Below are 21410 nucleotides of genomic sequence, written 5' to 3'. Positions count from 1 at the left end.
CTGTGTTGCCAGTGATGAGAGTGTAGCTGCAGGCTCGGGGACTGTGTGTGCGAAATGAAGCACGCCTGGCAGAGCATTAGCATTAGCAGCTAGAATGATGCTCTGGATGTCGTAGATGATTCATATGCCGCTGCGGGACAGAACACATAAGGTCATGTGTTTGGACAACTTACAAAATGGCACAAAATAATAAACTCGGGCCAAATGGGGACATCAGATAAAGACATTCCTTGATAAGCTCAGCTGCTGCAACACTTGACAAGTACTTCTCTTGTAATACTCTGTCTTTAATGGTAATGATGACATTTAATATACACAAGGGGTCAAAACAAGGAAATCCCTGCATGAATTGACATAGTTGGGCCACTAAATGCCATCAGAACTGGGGATATTATCAGCGTGTGTTTTGTGTCAGCAAATAAATTGGTTTCTTTTTTTAAATAAGTCATTACCAGTCGGATGAGCAAGGCCTAATTTTGCACTGGTCACTTCTTTTTGCACATCATATGTTATAATACTGTAAATAAATGATATATTGGATTTTCAAAATGTTTTGGAAATGGAGAAAAAGGTTACTTTTTCAGATTTGCAACAATTACATTTGGTTTCAGGATGTCCAAAATGGGAACTTGTTTTTATACAGACAATATCTGCAATCTATCCACCAAATTAGTTGTAAAATATAGGCATAATCAACAATGCCCTTTTCATGACAGCTTCAACGCACCATGGTTTATATTATTGCACATCTCGGAACATTATCAGATCATAGAACGTCCTTCTTCCAAAAGGTATTCCCTCATTTGGTGTTTTGATGATGATGACGGAGGAGAGTATTTGCCAACAGGTAAGTGAAAAATCTCCCACTGGTGTTGCATAAGACTCAAACATACTCACAATAAGAATGCACCAATGTGTATATCAGTGTTGGCCAATATTTTTACTGATAGCTAAAGCAAGATAGCAGTGACCAACATTTAACTTTGGAGTGAAAGGTTAAATTAAACCCGGTTCAAAGACAAGAGAATGAAAGCCAAGCTGAACTGATTTATTTCTTATTTGTGGATCCTGTTTTATCTACTTCAGGTAGGGCAAGGGGATAACAAACATAATATCCATGTTATTTGTTTTTTTCCCTCATCTGACTAAAAAACAAACAGTTGATCCCCAAAAAAATGTGAAAAAAGGGATAAAAGACTTCAATAGATGACTTTTATGAATTTTGTTTCACTTTAAGAAAAAAAAGGAGGAATCTTTTTAATAACCCCTTGCTATCAGTGTCACATTTGGCGAAGAATTTCAAAATCAGTACATCCCTGACTCCAGTCATTTAGTGACCTTTTGCTCCCTGTGTATGCAGACATCATCAGGATAGAAATGTCCCTTCATAGGCAGCATAAAGCTGGTCACCCACATCAATTTTGACCCCAAAGCCCTCCATAGGGACATGGGAACAAAAGCCATGCCAGCAGGTCGTCTTACTGTAGTCATTTCGGTTCAATTGGCCCCAAAAAATGTCTGTACATGATACCAAGATGGGTGTCAGAATCTCTCCACAAACAGCCCTTCAATAGCAGCGCACGTGGACGCGTTTGTAGCTGGTGGAGGGTTGATGTGTGATGGGGAGGCCTGGTGAGCTGACAAAATCACACACACTAAAGGTAAGACCACCTAATCGGCTGGTTTCCAGTTATAACTACGTGAAACCAGTCTTATCTATCACGCCACTGAGCGAACATCACGTTAGCTTCACCGTCATCTCAGTGTTCTCCGTCTATCGGATTTGAGTAACGGGCTAACGATGAATGGATACGCACCTTCAAAGCGCTAATGGATGCGTTTTTACTCTTGCCTCCTCCATGCGAGGAGCCTGAGCTGTTGCTGCCAGACCTCTCCCTCCCGTCCCCACCATGTCCGACTCTCGGGCCGAGACGGTGCTGTCCAGCGCCACGCCGCCGACCGTCATGACGGCTGTCTTTGGACATCGTATCTTCAACGCTGAGTCGGTGAGAAATAAAAGTCCACGGTTAAAGTTGTCTTGTTGTCAGAGTTGATGTAAAAACATGTCAGTTGACTACATGTCAACGAGGACAACCTACCAACAGGAAGTCTGTAGAGTTTACATTCTTGATAAGCGATCGTCTTGTCCAATTGTTGGGTTGTAACAGGGGAACGACATACTTGTCAGCCAATCATGTAGGGAAAAATTTGGGTCAGGGGGTGGGACATATTTTCACAGGGCGGGACATTATGCCGTCTGCCATGGCAACCATTAAGATCGGGCGGGATGTTTGGTTGATTTCTCAGTATGTGTGAAGTTGACGACAGACAATTAATAATCACCGGACAGATCAGTAGACGAGGGATTGGCCTTCAAAATAATAGTGGAAAGAGATTGAAATATTAAATCACGTGATTGTGTGAGAATGCAGCCATAGTTATTCCACAGGAGGACAAAAAATCAAATTTAATTGTGGGCCCAAAAAGTTTAGTATCATTAAAATGCCCTTTTTTTTGGAAACACCATCTAGGCTTGTATGGAAGGCTGTCTTTGGCCCGAGCCTCACTTTAGACTGCCCTGACTGTGTTTCTCAAGTAAAATTAACAGCTTGCACGATATGAAACAACCAGGCCTCTAGAATCTAACCCTGCAACCATGCTCTCTGTTCATAGAGCAGTTGAGACTGCTGGGGATGATCAGAACCAATAGAAGCATATTAAATTTGTCAGGTGGAGCAGTGGTCAGCATTGTCGCCTCACAGCAAGAAGGTTCCGGGTTCCAGGTTCCAGTCCCGGCTCAGGCACGGGATCTTTCTGTGTGGAGTCTGCATGTTCTCCCTGTGCCTGTGTGGGTTCTCTCTGGTACTCCAGCTTCCTCCCACAGTCCAAAGACATCAAGAGAGGACGAGGCTGATTGATACTCTAAATTGACCGTAGGTGTGACTGTGAGAGTGAATGGTTGTCTGTCTGTATGTGTTAGACTGGCGACCCGTTCAGGGTGAACCCTGCCTCTCGCCCGAAAGCTGCTGGGATAGGATCCAGCCCCCCCGCGACCCTTAATAGAAAGGAATAAGCGGAAGACGATGAATGAATGAATGAGGAATTTGTACATGATAGAATACTTATTTTATTTTGAAATTTGAAGCAGGAAGTACCTTGTTAGCAAGGGAGAATCTTTGAATGATACTGGGGTAAACAGTGCAGAGAGCAGCTATTTACGGCAACAGTTTTACCTTCCGTTTACATGATTTGACTCTTCTCTTATTTGACACGTGAGTGGCGGTTGATTCCCTGTTGGTCCTTTCGCGTTGCCTTTCACTCTGTGTGTTTTACTATCATTATTTTACAACCTGACTTCTGATCGCTACCTGTCCATGTGTGTCCCTCCGAAAGACTCTCACAAACACTCCCAGACACATTTGCCATTTTGTGAGTGATAACCAGTTATTCTATTTGTCTCTGAGCCCTCTTAGCGCTAGTTTTTTGTTTGTTTGTTTGTTTGTTTTTTGCAGTCGTTGTTCCTGATCCTGGTGGACGTCAAGTGAGTGAAGTCCCACCAGCTGCCCACTAGGGTGCACTAATGCATTTCCTTAGCTCGGCAAGCAAACCAGTCCAGCAGTTATGGTGGTTTCTGCCACATAACCCAACTTTTTCCTGCTTTTTATTCATATATTTGTTGATGGTTTTATTTCTTCACAGATGGCGCCCTCTGCATGGATGTCCTTGGTATTGCTGTTCATTCAGTTTGTTCTGGGACAAAGTTCTCACAAACATAACCCTGATGATCACTATACTGGCCAACAGCACAACCCTGAGCATGACATGAACCTCCTGCTGGGAGATGAGGTTGATAAATGACTTTTACACTGTGTTGCTGTGGTAATTTATCACCATCTGACATTTTCCTCCACTTTTTTTTATTTAGGGTACCGGGGAATTAAAGAAACTTAGTCCCACAGAACAGAAGAAAAAGATGATGGAAATTGCCAAGAAGATCGATACAAATGCTGACGGAGAGCTAAGTGCAGGTGACTTTCTTTTTATTAATATTTGGAAAAATAATACAAATGAACAGGTGATTTGAGCTCAGATATGTGGATATTTTATTTTCTACAGAGGAAATCATTCTATGGATTCAGCATGTTTACAGAAAATATGCCCTGGATGATGCAAAGGAGCGTTTTCCTGAATTCGACACAGACAAAGATGGTGTAGTAACATGGGAGGAATACAACATGGTGGTTCATGACCAGCTCATCAGTTACGATGAACATACAGTTCTGGAGGATCCGGAGCAAGAGTCTCTCAGACATGTACGGTACCATAAATGTCCTGTGAACACTCGCATCACACCTCAGCGTCAGTTACCTGTCATACCTCAACGTGGACTCCTATCTCCCTCAGCTCCACCTGAAGGAGAGGAGGCGCTTTGATTTCGCCAATGTGGACAGCACACCCGGACTCAATGTCACCGAGTTTCTGGCTTTCACTCACCCGTCTGAAGTGGACCACATGGCTGTAAGATGACTCGTCCCTACTGCTGCAATAGATGTTACTATACACCCTTCCATCCATGATGAGAGACACACTGTCTGTCTTTGTCTCAACAGGATTTTGCCATAGAAGACGTGCTGAGTGAATATGACACGGATAAGGACGGGTTCATTAGTCTCAGTGAATTTATTGGGGATGTTCGTGGGGAGGGTAAGATCTCAGTGATTATTTAAAAACATCAGGCCTCATTCAGGAAATGTTCTTAGCTGCAGATTAGTTCTAACTGACCAACTCCTGCCCGTCTGATGCAACACATTCTTTAGAACAGTCTGTTTAGGCTTGGGTCAGAATCTGCACTGTTTTGATGAAGAACAGAATTAAAGAGTGCAGACACCATCAAAACAGATTCTATATCAACCCATCGGCTGCTGCCTCCACCTCCGTATTTGGATATTTTGCTCCTTCAACCAACGAAATGCTACCTCCTACTACCTTGTGCTAGTAATTACTGCTGGCCACTAGATGGCATAAGTCACTCTTTAATACTGTACAGACATCTTATTGTTACCTGTCAATCACCCAGGTATGCAAAGACTAATATTACAAAAGGTACACATCATGTCAGGAGAAAGGAGTCAAAACCAGTTATCAGGCTCTGCCTCCTGCCTGTCAGTCTAAACACTAACAATGGTTATTCCTGTGAAGATGACACCCCTTCACAATGGGAGATTGAAGAAACGGTGCGTTTTAAAGACCTCTACGATCAAGATAAAGACGGAAAGTTGAATCGAGAAGAGCAACTCCGCTGGGTTGCACCCAACAGCTACGGTTCAGCACGAGAGGAGGTGACGAAATCCCTTTTTCCTGTGTGTGTTGATAGTCATTATGGGATGGCAGCTGATTCATACATTTAACTCGTATTGCTCTCATGTCGTCATCAGGCTCTTCATCTCATCAAGGAAATGGACCAGGACGGTGACGGGAAGATCTCGCAGGCTGAAGTTTTGAAAAATCAAGACACGTTCATGAACAGTGAAGTGACGGACTACGGCAGACAACTTCATATATCACACGATGAACTATAAGCAGAGGTTTATTGTTGTTTGTTTCCACGAAACTATAATAAAGTTTAGTCCTTCTTTACTGTTAAACAATGACTGTGGGTTTTACCAATCACGCCCTCAGTTGTCAACAGTCGTGTTATAAATCAAACACGCACCTTCCAAGCCCTTGAGACGGTGCCTGCAAAATCAGCCTCCATGAAACAAGGTGTGTTTCAGGGCTGAAGCATAGGCTTTTTTTTTAATTATTTTGGCTTACATGCACACAGTGAGGAAGGCAGGAATTTGAATGGAATTTTAATTACATGTGGTTCGTGAAGAGTGACTGTTAACTGTATTCTGATTGCATTCAGCAATGCTCTTCCACTTGTGTCACAAGTAAAGTTGCGCGTGTGCATATGTCAGTTGTGATAACTGCTGTCCAACTGCTGCTCTTCCTCTTTTGAATCAAATGAGTGTGTTTGTCTTTGAAGGCAAGTTTCCTGACTCTCAGAAGCGGTTTCACTTGTATCAAGAAAACAGTTTGCCACATTGCTGGCTGTTTTCAAAAAGTGACTGAAACTTAAGTCGATTCCACACGAGGATTTTTTTGTTTGTTCGTTTTTAACTACAGCTAAGATGGCTTTGCAGTTTAAAGATGCCTTTTGGGTGAGTTTCTCCTGGGCCACTGAGTCCTCAACCTTGTTTTTTTTTTTTTTTTTACAATGTTCCAAGTTAAATAGAAATAAGTTGCTTTGTTTTGTCTCTGGAGTTTTGTTGTAATGTCTTATGTAGTCCTTGACATTCCAACCCCATGCTTTTTATTTTAACGCACAAGAGCCATATATAAACTTGTCTTTTCCTTTAACTGGCTAAATACTTTGCTCTATTTTGAGACTTTTTCACTTTTGCTGTTGACCACCTGGAGGCTTCCTGAATCGATAAAGAATCCGTTTTTTTAAATGGCCGTGATGAGTACTAGCTTTTGCATATTTACTGCTATTTCTTTATGGGTCGTGTCACACAAACTATAGAGCCTTTATACAGTGACAAAAATCAAAATGTAGAGGTGTCCGTTAAGCTCCTGACAAAAATAAGGCTTTTCATAATTTACAGCATCAAAGACCAAGTGCCTTTTTTCGGTAACTTAGTCCACTCTCCCGCTTTTTGGTATATTAGAAAATATTTTTTTACACAAAAGGAGTGACGGCCCGATGATGAGCCTGATATCAAGATGTGGCTAAAAATTAGCCGTTTCGTTTAGTTTAATTGTTTTACCTGTCACTAACGCAACATGGTGAGATCAACTTGGACACAAAGTCGCATTCATTCTTTTTTCTATTACTCACGAGCCATTGACATTAAATGGGTGCAGTTATGCAGCTGAAAGTCTGACGTGTGATATCGATGTCGATGCTGGTCAATGAAGGAATTGTTCTAAATAAAAACAATGTCAGCGATAGGTTGAGTTGCCTGGAATTGATAAAAAAAAAAAAAAAAGGAATTGGTTGATTTCAAATGTGCCTTTCTGAAAATTTATCCCCACTGTGTGCCTTTGCTCTCCCTGCTCTTCACTTTTGTGATCTGAAGGTCAACAGCGATCTAATAAATACCAATTCTATGAACATCTCTCATAAATGATGCATAATATCTGTGCCATCAGTTGCTTATGATATGCTAATTTCATAATGCAACGTAGAGCAGCCACGAGCATCAGCCTATTGTCTTCCCCAGTCTTCTCGCTGTTATCAGTGTTAGCATGTAAAATCAGACAGATTTTCCTGCATAAGCAACACATGAACCAACACGTTAATGTGTGATGCTCCTTTTCTGAGTGGAAAACTGGAATGCTTTTCACGCCTGCTTGCTTTCTTTGAATGCCCAAAAACTTTCCGTTAGAGAGAAAAGGAAAAGCAAAACTCATTTAGGTTGTTTTTTTGTTTTTTTTACCTCAAAGTTTTATGTTGTGTTTGGTTTTATGTTGTGGACTTAGACTGTGTTACTTGTTTGCAGGGTGTGAACTTCATCAGTAACATTGGCTATGAGGCAATCATTCAGAGGCTAAATGATGGTCGACGCACATGCAAAGACATGGAGGAGCTCTTAAAAATGAGGTGGGCTCACCGACAACTGGTCGCCTGTGCAAGAATGCATGAACCCGTGTCACTGTCACGCTGAACTGTGCTTTGGTCTATGCAGGGCATCAGCAGAGGAGAAATACGGCAAGGAACTGGTCACAATAGCACGCAAGGCCGGTGCTATATATGAGATCTGGTGAGTGTGGCTAGACAGGATTTCAGAGACTTACATTGCATTTATTTTCAGTGTTTTTAAAGTATTTTTTAACCTCCTTTAACATAGCCCATGTTTGTTTTCACAGCACTTTGAGAACATCATTCGATGACATGAAAACACGTAAGCACAAGATGTGTTTACGGGCATGATTTTGCATTTGAAAGTGTTTTTTTTTTCCCCCCTTCATTTTGTTCACACGTGTAGAGCCAGTTATTAGCAGCTTCTTCTATCTTTACAGAAATTGAAAAAGTAGGAAACTTGCACATTCAGCTTTCAAGCCTGTTGAGGGAGGAGTCAAAGAGAATGGAGCAGTTCAGAGAACAACAGAAAGAACATAGAAAAAAGGTTTGTAAGTCAAGTTTTGAGGGAGGAGCTTTTGATAGAAGGATTTCTTAGTAATGTTTTATTTATTCTTCTCAGTTTGAAGTCATCATGGAAAAGGCCCAGAAGACTAAAGTCTCTTTGTATAAGAAAACAATTGAAGTAAGTATAAATTAAAATAAAATGACTTGTTTTAAGGTTAAAAGGTTTATTGTCACTGAACATTTCTGCACGAGTCACTTATTTTTTGCTCCTAATTTGAATGTAGCAAACCACGAGTGATCGTAGAAAGGAAACTGTGTGAGATCAATCTAGGGTACATCAAAAGTACAATTCTGAAAAGGTGTAGAGGAAAAAAATGTTGATCAGTCATTGGTGTGAGCTCATGCTTTCTCTAAAATCAGAACAGGGAAGTTGCTCTTCACTCGATGCACATGCATGATGCCTCTCTCTTGACTTCCTGCTCCCTTTCCTGTCAAGGGTTTGTCATGCCTGTGAAAGCGACTAGAAGGTTGAGTTTCTTGAAATTGTGTCCAAAAATTCTACAGGGGAAGTTAATTGACTCAATACAGCACAGGCTTCGGTTCTTAGGAGATACAGCAGTTGTGTTTTTAAAAGGGGAATAAACTACAAAAACAGGATACAAATGCTATGTTAAAAGGGAATAACGAAACAGGATTAAAATCAGTCCAATCAGTGTCAACAATATCACAGGGACAAAAGTGAAAGGTGCCTAAAAGTCAAAAGTTGCTGCTCCTGGATACCTGACGCCCGCTGCCACGAGTGACGTCGACATGAGCAGGTGCAGGAGGAAAGGAAGAGGAGATGCCAAATCAGCAGACCCTTCCATCCTCACTTACCTGTTCTCAAAGGTTCCTACAGAGTTAACTAACAGGTTCTAACTTCAACTAAGGGCGAAAACCCAGAAGCACTAAGAATACAAATCACGCAATGAGGTTGTGTTCACTGAGCAACAAATCAAGCAGAATGCAAAAGGAAAATCATCACACAAACTTAAGCACATAAATGGAGAATTCCAAACGAAATACACCAAAGTAAAACAAGCAAATAACTAGCGGCCCTCGCCTTTCGTTACAGTTCGGCAGTTTAACCATCTGATGTAATCAGCAGTTGAGCCAACCGGGCATAAATCTCGGGGCCCGTCCCTGTCTGCTCCACTCCCCTCTGCCGCAGCATCTCTCCATTATTTTTCATCCGCACACCTGACTATCATTTCCCCAGTCACCTGGCTGTAGGAGGTTGGGCTCACCGCTCCAAGCTGCATGGGCAAATCAGCCCAATCCCCCTTTGGAACGCGCACAAAACACTGCACCCTGTGACACGTTCACAGAGTGAAACCAAGTGAAGTGCTGGTATTATTTCATCTGTTTATATGACAAAAGTTGGAGTTAAGGGCAATGAGGTGGACGTTAGGGTGGCTAAAGCAAGTTTATATAGGAGTAGAGTATGTTCAAGCGCCCTCAGCAAGCTGGAGTGCTGCAACAGCACCATTTATTAGCCGGATTTACATGGTCCTTCATTTTCTGATAGTAATCAGAATAATAGCCCAATAAGAATTCGAACTACGTAAAACCCAACTCCAGCTAGAATTCTCAGTGGTGTATTTGTTGCATGAGCTGACAGGTACATCCAGGTAAGTAACTCTTCATTTCTGTTTCAATCCTAGTCTGAGAAATCCTACGAGCAGCGCTGCAGGGAGGCTGACGAGGCAGAGCAAACGGCTGAGAAGATCAGCAACACTTCCACAGCCACTCCCAAGCAGATCGAGAAGGTAAGTCCAGTCTAGAAATCAAAATGCAATTCAAAAACTTGAGATCAGGAATGGGGAACTTCAGCTGGGAGGAAGGAAAAGGGACTTTGTCCATAGTTTATTATTAATTCCTCTTTATTATCAGTGCAGTAGTTCCCACTTGGCCTGCTTATTTTAACCGCGTCAATACCTGACTGATATCAGGTATCTCCTTTCTTTCTTTCTTTCTTTTAGCTGAATACCAAATCAAAGCAGTGCAGGGATTCTGCAGAAGAGGCAGGTAAGCAAAACAGAGACACTAAAGAAGATACAAACTCAGCTTTTATTTAGGAACAACCCTCCAGTGTCAACCCTGCATTGAAGAATAATGAGGAACTCACTTATTTTTCCCTAGAGAAACAGTACATATCTAACATTGAACAGCTGGATAAGATCCGTCAAGAATGGGAGTCAACGCACACCAACACATGTGAGGTAATGCGAGATCTGGTTTTACTTTCTCTCTCCCCGTATTCATCAAGCGACGGATATGCATTGATCTGTGGCAATACTGCAAGTTTGTTAATGAGGATGCATAATACTTCCTATAACTGACTACGAAGCCAGTTCTCTTACTTGTGCTAACCCTGGCACTCTGAGGCAGTGATGCAACATTTTTTTCATTGCAAGTTTTTACGCAATAAATGAAGTGGAAACGACGTACAGCCAAAAAACTAAGAGACGCTCCGCTACACAAGGTGTTTAGGGACTGATTTCCGAACGCGATGAGTCCTGGATGAAGACTTTGCTGCGCGAAAGTTGTTCCATTCACAGTTTTGTTTTGCAGATGTTCCAGCAGCAGGAGGAGGACCGTCTGAGTGTACTAAGGAATGCTTTGTGGGTGCATTGTAACCAATTATCAATGCAGTGTGTAAAGGATGATGAGGTGGGTCTGATTTTATGGCACTCGTCGCCCTTTGTGTGTACCGGATCAGAAATTAACACTAGATGAACTGATCTTACAGTGTTATGAGGATGTGAGAAAAACATTGGAGAACTGTGACATCATCGCAGACAACAACGGCTTTGTGGAGATGAAGCGCACAGGTTCAACCCCGTCAGGTACCGTAGCTGTCATCCCTGCTGGCTTCCTCATCTGGATTTGAATATGTTCCCAGGGTGGAAAATTTTAATATTATCTCACAGTTGCTGCTAAAGAGTGTTTGAAATGTTTGGGAAATAAATGAGCTGTGTAACAAGCCACTTGCATCTAAAATTCCATTTTAACTCCAATAGCTCCCATTGAATACCAAAATTACTACAAGAGGGTTGCCATAGGCGACAGGAATGGAAGTGCCGGGTTCGTTGGCGGAGTCATGAAAAGGTCAGAATTACAAAATTAGACGATGAAGGCGAACAAGTTTTTTTTTCACCCCCACTAATTATGTACACCTTTTCTGTAGGTTTTCAAATCTCCTGCAAGGAACAAGTCTGACCAGTTCCAAAATGAGCCTCAACACCGATCAAGTTGCTCAACCGACTGGTATGAATCAAAACAACATTCCAACTTGATGATAGGAATGATGGCAAAGGCAAAGCACCAAGCTGTCACGCTACATCCTGTATTTATTCTTCACGCCAGGGAAGTATACAGATGCTATCAAGACTCTGTTCACACAACCTTTTGAAAGACTGTGGCTACCCAATGACTTCTTCCCTCAATGACATTGTAAAAAACAAATGCATGTGAACCTGTACTTCATATTTTCAAATGTGGTGAGAGGCTTATCTGAAGTGCAGTTGTAGCCACAACAAACTATCAGCTTCAATAGAACAGACACAGTTCCCACTGACCTGAGCCATTTCAAGAGCTGGTGCAGTTGACCAAACAGTGCTTTGAGAGTGCGCAAGGCAGCAAGCGATCAATCATTGATTCATCATTCTGCTGAGAAAGCTGGGGTCAAAAGTGATGGAGCAACACAGTAACTCTACTTCTGTGAAACTCAGCAGAACCTCCCGAAGGAATTTATGCCGCCATCCCTGGATGCCAGGAGTCCCAGCAGAGCGAGGAGTACAAGGCCGTGTATGACTACGTGGCTCAGGTGAGGTTCACGTGAATCGTCTCCTTCAACACCTTCCATTTGTTAAAAATGATTTTCTTCCTAAAGTTGTTTGTCTGGTCATAAGAGAGAAGACGAACTCTCCATATCGGCTGGGGACGTTGTGGTCGTCATCGATCAAGGTGCGGACGGCTGGTGGATGGTGCAGAGGAACGGTCAGACTGGACTGGTTCCTGGCTCTTACCTTTCCAGGGAATGACTTCACCTCTAGGACACTCCCTTCCCCTTTGTATTTAATTGTAGTGGAGCAAATTCCTGCTGAGCGTTCAAGCATGCAGGTAGATCTGTTAAGCGTTCGCCACGGGTTGATTGTTAGTTTCATGTGTGAGTACGTCTCATTCGGACTTAACTTAAGGGTAGAATCTTACGCGGTTAGCTTTATTTGGTCAGGACTGTGCATTATACAAAATTATTTGTGAAATATTGTGTAATAAAGTGTTTCACTTCAGGTTCCTAAAATTGAAACCCCCAACATGAATTTGATCCTGAGAGGTTATCAAGACAAACAGGTTTCAGTTTTACATTTTTATCCAAACAAGCGCCAACAAACTCAGCGTATGAATTTCTAAATCATCACATATGAATCATTTATTTAGGAACTTGAATAAACTCGAATGTTGGTATTACCGACAGATGACGCATCGAGGGCTCCCCCTACCAAGAACAGCTGTGGGGTTCACACCAGATCGCAGTTCTCAATCCATCCATACACTCTGGTTAACTTAAAGTTTTAAATGGGAGGCAGAATGTTTATTTATTTTTTACCTGTATATTTCTAGTGTACTCTGCAATAAAAAAAAATGAATAAGTAAATAAAAATTTGTTTGCATGAGATGTTATTTCCTCAAAAAAGAAGCACAAATCCATAGGCGTTTGTAGTTAGGAGCAGCATCATTGCAATTGCTTTGTAGTGGCTTCGCTACAATAACAGAAAAATCTTTACGAAAACGATATAAGATGAATCCCAGACTTTTTTTTAATGTTTTTAGTGTGTCTCAAATTGATGGTGTGACATGACGATGGATTTAATATAACTATTTATATTTTTATATGTTCTGAATGGGTACTCTGTTACTGTATATTTTTGGATTAAAATTCGACTTCATAAATAACTTTTTTCAGTTTTCATTTATTCCAGTACAGCCACTCGCTTCAGTGACCACCACACCAACAATCCAAACTAAGTAACTCAAATACAGACACTATTCTGAGGTCATGAGGCAGAGCGGTGTGATGCGTGTGCTTCAGGGGCATCTGGTTACTCTGCAGCAGCTGATGCACAACTCACGTCTATCAAGTCACAACAGTCAGAGTCTTGTTACCCCTTGAACGCGTGTATGAGAGCCTGCGATCAGCGGCAATATGTTTCAGATGCAGACACGAGTCTAGTGAGTCCCGTAAATTTCAAAATTTATACACTTGAAGCCAGTTTTATGGATTCGAGAAGTTAAAGCCTAAAAGAAATTCACTTTTTTGTACAACTGAACCGGCCAGTATTTACCGATGTTGGTATTATCTGTGTAAAAACAAACATTTTATATGTAAATACGTGTATTTTCAGTTAAACACACTCAAACGACACATTTAACTTCAAACTTTCCCCTAATTTTATTTACATTCTTTAGTATTGCTACATATCAACTCCAATTCTATAACTACAATCAGTAGACAGTTGAGGACAAGTTCATATCGAGTTATGAATGTATTGCAACTGGAAATCCCCTAACCTACGAAATAACAAGGAGAGACTCCTCCCAAAAAAACAAAACAAAACACAGCAAAAGCCAGTAAGCCGGTCACTGCATGGTTTACATGCTAAATCCTGCTGCAATATTGACTTGAACTGTGGTGTTTATTGACAGAACCCTGCTGGTGAAAGGCGACACATAAACCAACCAGTAGTAGGAGTAGTAGTAGAATATTAGTAGTACGAGTAGGGTTAGTGAAGGTACGGGGTAAAGTATTAAGTCTTAAATTCAAGTACAAGACAGATGTAAATATTCCAAGCTGTATACATAGTGCAAAATAATATGAGAGAATTAGCCTGTTTTCTTTTTACCCCATACGGCACGAACGAGATTTGAGTTTGGTAAAAACTGATACCCTCATGTCATCCTCACAGCTACAACGCTTCCAGCTTCTCAGTGACCGTTTAACAATTTGGCCGACAGCTTTTTGGATTAAAAACAAAATGAAAATAAATACCAGCATATAACTGAAGAGTGATTAGTGTGTTAGTATGGTGATAAGTTATGTCCATGCTCTCTCTGATGACTTCATATTTCAGTCCTATGCGCAAGTGCCACCTGTAATGAGTAGCTCGTAGGCAGGATCTCTGCTGTGTCGACAAAGCACAACACAGGCGCACAGCATCCCCAGCATCTGAGAGAGAGAGAAAGAGAGAGCACGAAAGAGAGAGAGGGAGAGCTGAAATAATTCCCCAATGGCAAGTTCATACCCTCAGCTAGTGATGTTGTGAGATGTGACGAGGCTTCGAAGCATGTCAAGTAATTTTCTGCAAAGCGCATATCGAGGCTTGCTTCATTTAGGAGAGTAGCGGAAAATGATGACGTCCGAAGCCTCGCTGCACGGCTGTACCACGTGATTGCTTCGGGAAGTGGTTCTGATTTTGCCGCTAGATTTGACAGCAGCATAAACCCCTCAGGCTCCATTCAAAATATGGGCTTTTGACAGAGAGTTGCGGTCAGTTCAGAGTTTGGAAAGAGTCCTGATACTTTGGATAGCGTTTGTATAGTCTGGAGAGTTCAGAGAGAGAGATAGTTTGAAGATTTAGGAGAGTGAGGAGAGAGGAAGGATAGGTAGGAGGATGGAGCCAGCTAAGAAGAGGAGGATTCCCCTGTGTGGGAACATTTGGATTTGCTAACTCTTATTAAGGTCAGCTAAATCTAACATTATTTCAGACGCATTACGTTTGCCTATCAAGAACGGTATTTTTCACTGTTCCTTGTTTCATTCAAAGGTGAGGTGTTTATTGCGTTCCAAGGAGTTGGGGTACAGTAACAACACCTCATCCATGCTGAGGCATTACCGTGCCTTGCATGAGAAAAATCCTGTTCTGTACATCATTGTCGGAGTTACACAAGCACGTCCCGTGCCCTCTTCCTAGTTCCTTAGCACTTTCACTGTCCTCTGCCTGCTAAGCCCATTCCATTTTCCTAAATTGATAGAAAAACATTACTACACAACCTGCCATGTCGCACAATCGTGACAATTTGGGAAGATTTACACAGAATACATCCCAAAATATCTATTATATACATGTGATGATTCACATACAGAAATTATTAGGTCATGCATTTTTTTTGGTAAATCACAGTCATTCCAAGAGCCATAACAGACACAAATATTCAATGCCTCACATATCATGTGATATTGGTTTCGTGGTTAAGGTTTTGTGTGCGCATGAAGCTTCGGGAGAGTTACATACCTGGATGGCAGCAAATGTTAGTGCTGTCCAGATGACATACATCATAATCTCCTTCAGCTTCTTCACAACCAGAGCCTCACAGCCCTACACACATAAACACACACAATGAGGATATAAATATTTTCAAGAGCAATCCTCTGTAATTTCAATGTAAAAAGCAGTTGCTGCTTTACTTCTTGGTAGAGATCCTCAGGATGTGTGAGAGACCCTTTGCAGGTCCCAAGGCTGGTTTTGCAGCAGCTGACAGGGACACTGTTGTTTTTGGATTCTTCAAACCAGTGTGTGTACTTCCAGTCTGAATAGTTGTGGATCCCACAGCACTGAAGCTACAAAAATGAAAAAATGTACATGCTTAGATGGATAAAATGAAACCGAGATAAGGCTGCAGCAGCAGTGTCGTATTCCCCTCCAGAGTCCTGACCTGTCTCTGAATATAGTCGATGGCACGGCTCTGTGCGTTGCTGTTGGTGCCGTTGTAATCATTGTACACTTTCTTGATGGAATTATTCACCTCCTCTTCAACCTGGCAACAATTAGCAAAGGTCTAACCAGAAGAGCCTGAATGATACAAATCAACATGATGGAAACCACAAGCTGCGTAGATCTGGGTGTTGTAACTGACACTCTTGCGCGCTTGTGGGTGGGTGTTAACAGGAAAACCTGCAAGGTTACAAGTTATCAAGCAAGGCCAAGGAAAACAAACAGACTTGCATTTGCCTTTCTCACCTTTGCTCTGTAAACGTATCCAAGAACCACCACAGCCACTTCAGTCATGAAAACCAGCAGGAGAATGACGACAAACTGTGGATTGAGTTTCAAGAGTCAAATAAACCAAAGAGAACACACTTAACAATTTGAGCGATTAAATCTTTATGTTACAGTTCAGACACGTGACAACTTCAGAGGCCTTTTACAAATGAGAGCCCCTAATAAAGATGTGGACTTGTTTCTCATCGTTAAAGCTAACAGAGCAGCAGACTTACAAATCAATGAACATCCTTAACGTTCAAGTCCAGTTCAGAAAAAGTGCATTCAACTCATTGCTGCTGGGTGTGTGCAGTGTGTCTCAAAGTACTGCAGATGGAGTTTTTTTGTATGTAGAGTCAAGAGGACGCATACAGAGCATGAGCACCAGAGACTTACGACAGCCAAGCTGGCTGGTTCCTGTTAGCTGTTTGCTAACTTAAATTTTGAAAAACACTTTAGTCATTCAGCTCTTCAAGGCTTTCCCAATGTTGTACGACCAAAGTCTTACAGTGAAGGAGTCATTCCACATGGGATGGTGTGATACTAAAAAGTATTCACTGTTCTACAGCTGCAACAGTAACGATGGAGAGTCACCAAGTGTTTACAGCTGTCCCTGCCAAAGGATGGACACGAAAGTGCTGCACTATTTTTAAGTATTATTTATAGCTATTACATCACTCTGACATCTCTGTGCCTCTGCTATGACTAATCTGACCATTTTTTGGTTAAAATTACCTCTTCAGATGATAAATGTGATCAGTATAGTCCCTTACATTTTCAAAATGTTCATCATTTGTTTATCCCCTTGGAAAAAAAGACCATTAGTAATGTAAGGGACCTTCATCAGAGCTATAATGTGGGGTACTGACCGTTACAAGTCCACAGTAGCTCTCCCTCACTGTAGCACAGCAGCCAATGAGCCCAATAATAAAGAGGAGTGCTCCAACCGCGATGATGACAACGGCTGGGATGAGAGTGTACACATCTTCGAAGAAGTGATCATAGTCATCATATGTGATGAAGACATAGGCCCCGACATAGCAAAGGATGCCAGCAGCTGCCTGCAGGAGAGAAAAACATCCACAATCAGTAAAACCTCCTACCTCCTATAAGAAATGCCTCCGACACTCGGTAAAAATGTGGGGCTGGAATCATGAGCATTATTAGCCTTGCAATGGGATCCTTCTAATTCCCAGTTAGCTTCGTTACTTATGACGAATAGTACATACAGGAAATCAATTCTTCTTCGCTGCTCTAAAACAGTAACCTTAACTTATACACAAAGCTGTGTTGTGCTTCCACTGTCTGTCTTGAAGAATTGAAGAAGGATTGATTGGTATGTAGCATAACAATCGGACAGGGCTAGAGCAATATCAACAATGTATCAATCTTTTACATTGTAAAATATCACCAATAAAGCATCCATTTGGGCAGTATTAGGGCTGTAGTTTAGACGGCACCTGTAAAATTAAATTAAAAAATATAGTTCACTGTCTGGATGTTTATCTTTTACAACTAGAGCCATGTCATACAACAATGATGACATCATATCACATCTAATGAACACACCGAAATCGGATCAGTACTTCAGGTATCAGAATGACATCTGGAAGGATAAAATGTTAATGGAAAATCTACAAAACAATACGCTACATTTTTTTAAAGCGTTTTTTTCTGAAGTATACGATTATACAGAAACACCACAGCTCACTAATCGACTATATGATGATGCATTATAGCATGATTACTGAAAAATTTATCCACATGTACATGATTTGTACACGTTAAAACATCAGTAATAGCACAATAGCAATAGTAACATAGCTAGTATAACAATTCTTCTCTGAAACAAGCCCGACTGTGAGTGTACTACATATCACTTCAATAAATATTCAGAATATTTTGACAAAACACTGCATATGAATTTAAAACTCTTTTAAATATATATAGACTACTACTATTGCTTAAATCTTATGTATATTGTTATATGGGTGCTTTAATGCAGGTGAAGGATGATAGTTCCTCCACTGTCCTTTTTCTTGATAAAATACAGCATTTTAAATGTATCACACGGTTTACGTGGACACGCAACGAACAAGACTGATCAACTACCACTTTGAGCTCGGCTGGGCAACTTTAAAATTTGTTTGTCCCAAAACAAGTGATACGTGTAGTCTAATTAAATTCAGTTTCTTTAATGATCACCATCACAAACTGAACATTGCTGCAGGGAGCAATCAGCCAACGGGGCAAAGAGACTGTCAGTTTAGACTTCAAACATCACGACTCAGCAAGTTATACTGGAATGTTTTCAAGTAATTCGGGAGTGGGAGTAGTTTTGTTGTTGTTGTTGTTTCACTAAAGAAACCACACGTCCCTGTAAATTCCCTGTTGTCAGGTCGGTAGCAGGCTAACTGCCTAGCAATAGCTGACTTAGCTAGGCATTTAGCTGCTGCGCTGTGACGCATCATAAACTCGGGCAAAAACATCTAAACTCACCCAAAATATCAGGTTCAGAAAGACCAGCACCGTCTTCGACGACGTGAGGCCGCACTGCCCCATCGTCAACACCAGGATTTAATGCCACACGCGTTGAATAACTAAATAAGTTTTTATTCAGACATGTCCCAGCCAAGTCATCAGCCACCCCCGCACTCCATATCCCGACTGAAGCCTCAGCAGCGCCGCCACCAGTGTAACGCCAGCAGAACCTCTGAGAATATTCCAACTTTCTTCATAACGATTCACCACAACATCACGGTGAAACAAAGTTTCTGGTGTTCACAACTAGCACCAATTCGAGGTATATGTCGCGGGAAATATTAAAATATGCAAGTAACTGAAATACAAAAAGGTGCGTTAACTTCAATATGTTGGATTTGCTGACATCTAGTGGCAGAAAATATAATTCAATTTAAAGCTATTATTTTGATATATAAAGAAGTACGAGAGGTGGCCTAGTGTAGAGTTGAAATTTGCATTTTTTTCAGAGGAGGATTAATGTAATGTAAGCTGTGGCTGAATTTCAGAATCACCTTCAGATTAAAAAGAAAATAAATAAAACCCACCAAGGAGCAGATGCATTTAGGTATTATTTATATTGTGCCCTTTATTCAAATATAATAATCCTTACATTCCTTTTCTGTACTGCTTATTGCTTCTCCATTAAGTGTGTGTGTGTGTGTGTGGGGGGGGGGGGGGGGCTGGAGCCTGTCCCAGCTGACTTTGGGCGAGAGGTGGGGTTCACCAAGGTGGGCCACCAGTCCATCGCAGGGCCTTTGTAAGCAGTGAGGGGTTCAGTGTCTTGCTCAAGGATACTTTGACATGGTCACCAGGGGAAGTGAGGATCAAACCAGCTACCCTTGGGTTGTTAGACAGCCACTCTGTCTCTGAGCCATGCAGCCCTAAAATGTAAGAATGTTTCTGTGTACGATTTCATTAATATCGTTACAGCTGCAAAACAATGCGTTCAATGAATTAATCAAGAATTTCCCAACACCATAAGACTGAAAAAAAACTCAAACAGAAATAAGCAATCACAGTCCTAAAATGGCAAGTTAAACACATATATATTGATTATTTTCATATACTGAAAAACATCACAATTTGCATGCAAAGAAAAGTTAACTCCAACCCCCTTCTCTATGTCTACCCTTTTGCTACATTTACAGCAACATATGAACAACAACTGAAAACTTGACACAAACATGAATGTAGCAACCTTCTACTTCACAGCTGGTGAGATGATGAATTCTGCATGAGTGCCAAATATTTTGTCCCAGTGGCTGAAGTGCGGTGCAAAATTGGTGTTGGGTTTCTGATGGTGCATGTCATGTTTGCTGGGCCCTCCATAAATGCCAAATGGTACCAAACGAGATGTGGACCAGGGGAAATCATAACCACAGTGGTCCTCTATTGACACATAGACATGCAGCACCATGAAAGTCCAAGTAGTCAGTAAGTGGCATCTCAAGATGATAGGATTCAGGGTGGTCCAGAAACCAACTGTGACCAGCTCCCACCCACCCAGGCACTGCGTGGCCAGAGCAAAGGGTGATGAGTAATTATGATGGATGGCATGGAATGTGACATAGAGCCAGCGGATCCTGTGATGCAGCAGGTGCCAGATGAAGTACTGGAAGTCAAAGAGCAGGAGGTTGCCCGTCACTCCAGCCACCAGCTCCAACATGGTCGGAGCCTCATCAGGAAGGTCCACAGGTGGCCTCCATACCCACTGAGCTACCGATGCTGGGAGCACAAGAAACACATGGTTGTACAGGGTGATGCCTGCACAGTGCAGCAACGTAGTGGCTGTTGGCCGGCGGCTGGGTTGGATCTTGAATTGCTGGATCCATGCCCACCGGTCTCCAATGATGTCGCAAGCAAGAAAAGGAAGACACAAGGTGAAGTAGGACAATACGGTCAGAACGATGGGAAAGAGAGGAGACCTCAGATAATCACCGTAGTGGAGCCTAAGGCTGTCCCACAGAGGCTGAAGCAAAGATGTGTTTCCTGAACATCTTGTCCACAGATCTACACTCCTGTCTGCAAGATCCATGCTGAAGGAAAAAATCTCAATGTGATCGTTCCAGTCAGAACCAACAGCAAAGGGAAAGATCCCATGAATGTCTGCTTTGGCTCATTGTGTGGTCTCAAGTGTCAGCCAAGGCAACAAATTATTCATACACTTGGAGAAGCTGGTAACATATATGCTGTGGAGGGATGTCATTGAGTGGGTATCCTATGCTACTTTATATATAAGATATTTTTAGTATTGTTACTTTATTCTTCTTTTTCTAACTTTACTCTGGTATCATTACATCTCTAATAGATCCTGTTATATTTCACCAAAATTTCCCTCAAACTATTTTATTTTTTTCCCTCAACTAAAATCACCAGTTTCTGTGTATATGGATTGGCGAGGTGGTTATGAACACGATCTACAACCTCCATTTAGTATTTGTGTTTCTAACACATTATTATTAAGGAAACGTATATGGCCTGAAAGGGTTTATACGAAGTAGAGATTTGAGCAGATACATTTAATTACAATCAGGTTAAATTAATCTGGTGAGTGATTTTCTAATGTCAAGAGTAAGAACTCAAGAAAGATTTGGAAATTTCACCCTCCTGATGTGTAGCGGCTGACAAATAACTATCCTTCCTACATGCCAGAGAGGAACCTCAGACATGCT

At 41.6% G+C, this 21410-nt stretch overlaps 5 protein-coding genes across 12 annotated transcripts in view; 2 read left to right on the top strand and 3 right to left on the bottom strand.

Moving 5' to 3' along the window:
- Window positions 1-2186, bottom strand: part of scaper (S-phase cyclin A-associated protein in the ER) — a 61192-nt gene extending 59006 nt beyond the window's left edge. For 2 of the 3 annotated variants that reach the window (XM_086208990.1, XM_086208993.1), the window contains exon 1: window positions 1818-2092. In XM_086208990.1, coding sequence (XP_086065116.1) covers window positions 1818-1985 — 168 coding nt within the window. In that variant the 5' untranslated portion in view covers window positions 1986-2092. The other variant, XM_086208991.1, reaches the window with a different exon arrangement.
- A 940-nt stretch (window positions 2187-3126) lies between these two features.
- rcn2 (reticulocalbin 2) lies at window positions 3127-5583 on the top strand. 4 transcript variants are annotated; one of them, XM_086208997.1, is made up of 9 exons: window positions 3146-3272; window positions 3513-3541; window positions 3700-3846; window positions 3926-4028; window positions 4117-4313; window positions 4405-4518; window positions 4611-4704; window positions 5200-5339; window positions 5436-5583. In XM_086208997.1, the coding sequence occupies exons 3-9, from the start codon at window positions 3700-3702 to the stop codon at window positions 5577-5579; spliced, it is 939 nt and encodes a 312-aa protein (XP_086065123.1). In that variant the 5' UTR covers window positions 3146-3272; window positions 3513-3541; the 3' UTR covers window positions 5580-5583. The 4 variants fall into 4 exon arrangements, with proteins under 4 accessions (XP_086065124.1, XP_086065123.1, XP_086065125.1 ...); XM_086208999.1 differs by having other exon boundaries at window positions 3254-3272; window positions 3513-3572; XM_086208998.1 differs by lacking the exon at window positions 3513-3541 and having other exon boundaries at window positions 3127-3272.
- pstpip1a (proline-serine-threonine phosphatase interacting protein 1a) lies at window positions 5546-12359 on the top strand. Of its 3 annotated transcripts, none has more exons than XM_086208996.1 (15): window positions 5546-5585; window positions 7548-7648; window positions 7734-7808; window positions 7915-7949; window positions 8068-8174; window positions 8250-8312; window positions 9838-9942; window positions 10156-10201; window positions 10316-10395; window positions 10748-10846; window positions 10926-11022; window positions 11197-11284; window positions 11364-11443; window positions 11908-12002; window positions 12088-12359. In XM_086208996.1, exons 2-15 carry the CDS (start codon window positions 7626-7628, stop codon window positions 12217-12219), a joined length of 1125 nt encoding a protein of 374 aa, XP_086065122.1. In that variant the 5' UTR covers window positions 5546-5585; window positions 7548-7625; the 3' UTR covers window positions 12220-12359. The 3 variants fall into 3 exon arrangements, with proteins under 3 accessions (XP_086065122.1, XP_086065121.1, XP_086065120.1); XM_086208995.1 differs by lacking the exon at window positions 5546-5585 and adding an exon at window positions 6055-6203 and having other exon boundaries at window positions 11911-12002; XM_086208994.1 differs by lacking the exon at window positions 5546-5585 and adding an exon at window positions 6055-6203.
- Window positions 12360-13609: 1250 nt separating this feature from the next.
- Window positions 13610-19015, bottom strand: tspan3a (tetraspanin 3a). Its single transcript, XM_086209001.1, has 7 exons — window positions 18715-19015; window positions 17085-17276; window positions 16195-16269; window positions 15890-15991; window positions 15642-15794; window positions 15469-15552; window positions 13610-14402 (listed from the first exon to the last, which is right to left on the bottom strand). Exons 1-7 carry the CDS (start codon window positions 18775-18777, stop codon window positions 14310-14312), a joined length of 762 nt encoding a protein of 253 aa, XP_086065127.1. The 5' UTR covers window positions 18778-19015; the 3' UTR covers window positions 13610-14309.
- A 924-nt stretch (window positions 19016-19939) lies between these two features.
- ch25hl1.2 (cholesterol 25-hydroxylase like 1, tandem duplicate 2) lies at window positions 19940-20773 on the bottom strand. Its single transcript, XM_086207949.1, has one exon. It carries the CDS (start codon window positions 20771-20773, stop codon window positions 19940-19942), a length of 834 nt encoding a protein of 277 aa, XP_086064075.1.
- Between the last annotated feature and the right edge of the window lie 637 nt (window positions 20774-21410).

Source organism: Aulostomus chinensis, chromosome 7, assembly GCF_037954235.1.
Source record: "Aulostomus chinensis isolate RoL2024-O1b breed Wild chromosome 7, RoL_Achi_v1.0, whole genome shotgun sequence".
Taxonomy (NCBI): domain Eukaryota; kingdom Metazoa; phylum Chordata; class Actinopteri; order Syngnathiformes; family Aulostomidae; genus Aulostomus; species Aulostomus chinensis.
This window is presented reverse-complemented; position numbering and strand designations above follow the sequence as displayed.